The 7,230-nt window shown below is 44.2% G+C and overlaps 1 protein-coding gene across 2 annotated transcripts in view; it reads left to right on the forward strand.

The window, feature by feature from the left end:
• Positions 1-7,230, forward strand: part of RALGAPA2 (Ral GTPase activating protein catalytic alpha subunit 2) — a 437,386-nt gene that overhangs the window by 316,176 nt on the left and 113,980 nt on the right. For both annotated transcript variants that reach the window (XM_019516125.1, XM_019516126.1), the window contains exon 37: positions 5,159-5,286. In XM_019516125.1, coding sequence (XP_019371670.1) covers positions 5,159-5,286 — 128 coding nt within the window. The remainder of the gene's footprint in view (positions 1-5,158; positions 5,287-7,230) is intronic.

Raw genomic sequence — 7,230 nt, forward strand, 5'->3', positions numbered from 1 at the left:
TCAGCTGGTGAGCTCAGGTTACAGCACTAACTCTGAATCTGATCCCAATTCTGATTACTGGCAATGGGCTCTCTCTACTTATATATTAATCCCTGAGGAGACGGTATAGTTGCTGCTGGTTCATTTCAGGATTAGCCCTCCCTATCAGTGGCCTCAGGGAGTCCTTCCCTAATATGCCTTTTAACCATCTTGCCCTGGGGATTCTAGTCACCAGGCACTGATGCAGGCTTGAGGATGATAAATTGCCCTTTGCATTCATCAATCTCCTCCTCCTGGGCCCCACCAGGTGATCCTATTCTCAGATGCTGTAGCACAGTTCATTGACATATGAACTATATGTCAGGGGCTATATGTGACAAACTTGCAGAAGGCATGATACTGAATGACAGCCAGCATGGCTTCATCATGGGTAGGTCTTGTCTGACCAACCTCATTTCTTTCTGTGATCAGGTGACTCGGGCTCAACTGCGGACCATCAAGTGGGTGCGAAACTGATTGCGAGGTAGGACACAGAAAGTCCAAATGAATGGATCAATGTTGTCCTGGTGAGACAGCGTACCCCAGGGGTCAGCACTTGGCCCAGTGCTGTTTAATATCTTCATCAGTGACCTGGATGTGAGGGTGAAAAGCCCATTGGCCACGTTTTCAGATAACACCAATATATGGGGTTGTGCAGACACACCATCAGATAGGCTGCAGATACAAGCAGACATAGACAGGCTGGCATGTTGAACAGAACAGAACCAGATGAGGTTCAACATAGAGAAATGCCAAGCGCTGCATCTGGGAACGAAGAATCCCCAGCACACCTACGGGCTGGGCATCGCTAACCTGACCAGCACTACAAATGAAAGGGATCTGGGGGTAGCAATAGACCCCAGCATGAATATTAGCCGGCAATATGACACAGTAGCTGCTAGGGCCAATAAAACTCTGGCATGCATCAATCGATGCATCTCCAGTAAATCCAAAGAAATGATTCTCCCACTTTACTCAACATTGGTGCGGCCACAGCTGGAGTATTGCATCCAGTTCCGGGCACCGCACTTCAACAAGGACATGCTAAAGCTTGAGAGGGTCCAGAGAAGGCCCACCCACAGGATCAGGGACTTGCATGGCAAGCCATACGAAGAGAGGCTGAGGGATCTCAGACTCTTCAGCCTAAAGAAAAGGCTGAGAGGGGACCTGATTGCAGCTTACCACTATATCAGAGGCGTACATCAGGGGCTCAGTGAGCAACTGTTCACCAGGCCTCCCTGGGGGAAAACTAGAAGCAGCAGCCACAAACTCCTGGAAGATAGTTTCAGACTGAACATTAGGAAAAACTTCTTTACAGCTAGGTTATCCAGGCTGTGGAACAAGCTCTGCCCAGAGATGGTGCAATCATCTACCCTAGAGGTCTTCAAGAGAAGACTGGATGGTCACCTGGCTGGGGTCGTCTGACCCCAGATGTCTTTCCTGCTTATGCAGAAGGCTGGACCTGATGATCCTTCAGGGTCTCTTCCAGCCCTATGATTCTATGATTCTATCCCATCTTGGACATCAGAAAGCTGAATGTATGCAGTCAAAAGCTCAAGTGATCCTGGCAACCATTATATCATCACTTCATTAGAGAAACTAGCTCACATCTCTTAACCTAGAACTCAGGCCATGTCTGTCACCTGCCTTTGTCATGTCTCCATAGGTGATACTTGCAAGATGGCCACTTGGAGCTCTATTAATACATTTACTGAATTTCATATCATCATGGAAGCCTCTCACACTGATGTTGCATTTGGCATGTTATTTGTATATCAGGACTCACTGCTTGGGTGTGTGAGCACTGAATTTGGAATCACTTACTAGTCAGGAATGTATGTGTGGACAGTTACTCAAAAAAGAAAAAGAAGTTCTTTACCAGTAACTGGGTTCTTCGAGATGTATTGCTCACATACACAATTGAATCAAGGTCTCCTTCCCCTTCTGTCAGAGTTGAACACAGTTAGGACTCTGTGACTGAGAGAGAACTGAGGAGTAGTAAGTACTAGGCCTGTGCAAGGAGGGAAATATTCGATTCAGATTTGGCCAATTCAGAGGACAGTGATTCCATTTGGAGATTCGGATCACTGTCCTGAATCGATTTGGCTGAATTGGCTTTGGAAGATTCAGTGCTGATTCAGAGAGGTTCAGTGATTTGGATCGGCCAGGGAGAGGCAGGCACAGCTGGGTGGCTGTGCCTGCTTCTCCCCAGGCTGGGGGAGCCTAGTCCTGGCACTTTAAAAAAACAAAACAAAAAACGCACTCACCGGCTTCAGTAGCAGTGATCAGGGCCTCTGGGCACTCATGGCAGAGCCCCGCCGCACCGCACAGAGTAGAGGGGGGGCAGTGGGGATTGCGGGTGCAGTGCAGCTTAGCAGGGCGCTTTGCTCTGTCTGGGAGCTGAGACTGCTGGGGCTGAGTGCTGCTGGGCTCCGGCTGATGCATGGAGCCGCCCCAGCTCCCAGACAGTGTGCAGCGCCCTGCCAAGCCACACTGTACCCGCGTCATATGGCAGCTGCTGTGCAGGTGACAAGTGGGGGGGCAATCCCCGCTGCCTCCCACAGCCCCACACTGTGTTGGGGTTCTGCCACAAGCCCTCAGAGGCCCTGATTGCTGCTTCAAGAGCTGGTGAGTGTGGGGCTTTTTTGTTTTTTTTTCTTTAAGTGCCAGGAGGATGCGGCCAGGCAGGGGATGGGTCTGAGCAGGGCAGCCACAGGGGCTTCCCCTGTGGCTTCTCCGGCTGTGCCTGCAGGGGCTCTGCCCTGCTGTTGCCTGCCCAGCTGGTGCAGCAGGGGTCACAGTGCAGACACAGCTTACTCTGGGCAGCAGCAGGGCACAGCCTCCACTCCCAGTGCTGCTACGCCCACATCAGCACTAGGAATAGGGGCTCTGCTTGCCACTGGCACGGGGAGTGTGGGGTGCAGGTGAGGCAGCACTGAGAGTGGGGGCTATGCCCTGCTGCTGCTTGCCTCCTTCCATCTGGAGTGAGCCACGCCTGCATCCCACACACCCCCCTCCACCCCTGCTGGGCAAGTGGCAGCAGGGCAGAGCACCCACTCCCAGCACTGCCGTGCCTACATCCCATGCCCTCCCTCAACCCCAACAGACTTACCAGCTGGAGGCAGCTGTGTCAGCTACCTATTTACTCTATGGCCGAATCTCCAAAGCGGACAAATCTTTCCTGAAGCTTTTCCGAATTGATTTGGATGCTTCAAATCAATTCAGAGCTTTTAATTGGTCTCCCAATTTGATTCAGAGATTCAGTCCTTGAATCTGGCCGAATCTCCTCTGAATCGAATCAGCTACCGAAGCTTTGCACAGCCCTAGTATCCCACTTTATCCATTTGACGTGGGCCAAAAGCAGATACATAGCCAGGGCAAATTCTACATATACTGTTATGGCAAAAAGATTTCTGCTCAAAGTTTCAGGATGCAAGACACCCACTAGTAAAAAATGTGAGTGTGGGCAATGCATTTTGAAGAACTTCAGTTACTGGTAGGTAACATCCTTTTCTGTCTGGAAGATTTGTCAGTTAAACGAGAAAGACTAAACAAAGACCAGATATGTACAACATTAATTGATGGTACATTGTCATCTGAACCTGATTCTCCATCCATATCTAGCATCCCTAAATAAGATAGCATCACCCCTGAGGACTAAAGCCACAATGCAAAGCTCTTTAATGCTGAAAGGAACTAATTATAGATATATCTTTAGAATTATTTTAACCATATCCTGGTTTACTTAATTTATTGTTATTACCTCTATCCAGTCTTTCACTGAAGTTCACTTGGCAGCTGCGTGAGATTTATATAAATTTTGGGAGATTTTCTTTTCTTAAATCCTTTAAAGACTTTAGAGGGAAGGATGAGGTCTGATAAAATGTTAGCTACATGTTCCCTTTCATTACATTAGGATTTGCCAGAGGAGACTCTGTTCTTCAGGTGCTGGACAGGAAGTAGTCCTTTGTTTCAATCCCAGACTCATGAGTTCACCCAAAAATTCTTTGTGGTGTAGTAATTTAGAAGAAATAGCCTAAAAATTCCCTTTATTTAAAATGAAGACAGGGTGGGACCTTAAAGACAGATTTTTCAGAAAAGTGCCATCCTGCCCTACCTTTTGCCTAACTTCAGATTAACATAGCTAGCTAGCTCTCTTTATTTAAACAGTATGGTATCCAAAGGGATCATTTTGTATCCTATTCTCCTGCTTTGCCACCCGGTAAGTATAAAAATCTAGGCCTGGATCCAAAAAGATACCTCCTGGTTTTACACTGTGCATTGTCTTGCCTAAGATTTAGGTATGTGTATCTTTAAGTGGAATTTATAAAACTGAGTTGTGTGTTTTACATCTTCATACTTTGAAGGGAGACCCCCAAGTGCCTTTTAGTTGAGATGCATAGGCCAACTGATAAGTGCTAATTGGGGGTGTTAGACTGGCATCTCATTTGTCTCCTGGAAGTAGATAGCATTTATGTTGCTCCCTGAAGCCCCAGTTCTGTTAATGGGGAGTTTATAATCTAAAACTTTGCCTGGGTTTAATCACCTAAAACCAGATTTTATTGAATCAGCTGGGATGCTGTGTATACATTTTATGCAATAACTGTGGTTCTGCATCTTGCATTGCAGTCTCAGGCCAAAACCAGGCTCTCCCCTCCTAGGAGAATGCGTTTCTCACTGGGCTACAGATTCCAGTTCCTTCTTTGCTCTTCATGCCCTATGAATCTTTTACCCTAGATGGCCCAGTGGGTCAGTCAGTAAGTGGTGAACAGTGCTTTCTACCCTGTTTAGCCTCATGGTATGACTCTTCTGAGAAAACAGTTTTTTATAGATAAGAGTTGCCATTTTGTTTCTGGTAGAAATAACAGGCAAAGCTCATTATAATGAGATATCAGGTAAGATATTTTTTGCTTTTCCAAAGCTTCATTGATCCTTGTTACTGTTTTCCACTACCTTAAAATATCATTCTAGAAGGAGACTTTTAAAGGCACAAAGAGCAGTTTAGGTGCCTGACTTCTATGGAGAGTCTGTGAGAACTTACCTCTCGTTTTTGCTGTTGGAAGATCTTTCCCCCTCCTCACAATGATCTAAATTGATTGCATCCAAAAATAAAATCAGTTTGTTTTTTTTGATTTGGCAGGTGCCGTTTTTTGGTCCTCTGTTTGATGGAGCAATAGTGACTGCAAAACTACTGCCAAGCCTTATATGTGCCACATGCATCAATGCCAGCAGAGCTGTGAAATCTCTCATACCACTCTACCAGAGCTTGTATCCTTTTCCTGTAGTGATGTGATGTTATTCCTATGTATAGCTCCAGATTACAAATAATCTTCTGTTAGAGGTAAGCAATAATGACAACTCCTCACTTTGGCTTTATATTAAGGGCTGTGTGCATTGGGAAAAAGTCAAAACTTTTTTCATATAAAGAATTATTTTAGCTGAGCTTTGAAAAATAATTGAAGTCTAATGCTACAAGAGCATTCTCAAAATTTTGAAGCCTTCTGTTAAATGCCAAGTTGGATACAGTAGTGCTTTGAACTTCAAAGGATGGTTATTTTCAAATTTACATAATGAAAAAAATAATCTCTTTACATTGGCCTGCAATTTATAATATGGAGACTATTTCTACTCCTGTACCTTATTCACACATTGGGACCCATGGGGACTCTCCATATTAGTAAGACACGGGCCCATGGTGGTTGATGTTTATCATCAGTCCTTATCTCCATTTTCATTTTATCCACGTTATCTAAAAAAATGTTAGTACCGTAGTTATAGGTAACTAAAAACATGCTTCTACATTACAGAATTGTGTAGGATAGACTGTAATTTTTACATGGTATGCAGGCTAATGGCATAATAACACTCATTCAACATTCTACATTACTGTTTTCTTAATGCCACCAGTGTTAGTGTGCATGGTTACATACCTATTTACTCAAATATAGGCTGAAGTATTTTTCCCCCAGTCAACATCTTACATTCACATACAACGGAACTGCATTAAATTCAGTGTCTACCATTAAACTGCAGCCAAAAGCAGCATGTGTTCAGAAATGGAAACCAACTATGAAGCTGATTAATTGCAGTCAACACTGAGCATGACTATAAACACATGGCCCGTGATGGGCAAACATACTGATGGGAGCCTACCGCAAAGATAGGTTAGTGCAGCCCATTTGAATAAGATACATGCTCATTGTGCACAGTCTCCCTCAGCACCAACTTTTTTAAGTCATGGTGAACCACTACATTGAATACATTTTAATTTTCTCTTCACTCCCACAGCTGAGCTATTCCTTTCTTACCCATTTCCACTTATTCCTATTTTTTTCACAAGCCTTAAATGTTTGGCAAACATCACCAAATGGGGCCCCAAATAGTTCACCCAGAATCCCTCTATTGACCCCTCTGCCATCCTGTCACATATGATTAGTGTGGCCCTGCCTTCCATGAAGTAGAGCTGGACCAGATTGCCTTATCTGCATATACATTTTTGCAGGATCCCAGGATTCATGACAAGAACACCTGGTTCTGGTCATGAGCAGGGGGCTAATTAGCACGTGGTCCTTTGTGGGGGGTACCTGGAGAATGCACCTATACTGAACAATAATGAGATATGGGATCACCATGGCTTGAAATGTTGTTGACCTGCTGGGGACCAGCCCAGTGAACTCTAGGGTAAATTAAGAGCAGGGATCCTGGGTTTCTTCAGTAAAAAAAAATAAATCCAAAATGTTATGATTTAAAAAAACCCCAAATCTACATTTTTCTGTCATTAAAACAAAATGCCACTATATATATATATATAATAATCTGGTTCATCCAATATTGATGCATTTTACATTTCTTGAAACTGCTGCAAGTTTTAGCACAGGTTGTCCATAAACACACACTTAGGCAGCACTTTTCTATCCACTTATATAGTGTAAACTATGCATGATATTAGTCCAAAGCCAAAAGGCTCATGATCAGGGATCCTGGTTGTCTCTGATAAAAATACATGCAACATTTTCTGATTTAAAAAAAACCTCTTTTCTGTGAGTAAAACAAAAATGCCACTATATATATATATATAATTTTGTGATTTAAAAAACCCCCAGAATCTACATTTTTCTGTGATTAAAACAAAATGCCACTATATATATGCGTGTGCGCGTGTATGTACACACACACACACACACACACACACACACACACACACACACACAC

The sequence above is a fragment of the Gavialis gangeticus genome, unplaced genomic scaffold (assembly GCF_001723915.1).
Source record: "Gavialis gangeticus isolate Ggan-Ray unplaced genomic scaffold, GavGan_comp1, whole genome shotgun sequence".
Classification (NCBI taxonomy): domain Eukaryota; kingdom Metazoa; phylum Chordata; order Crocodylia; family Gavialidae; genus Gavialis; species Gavialis gangeticus.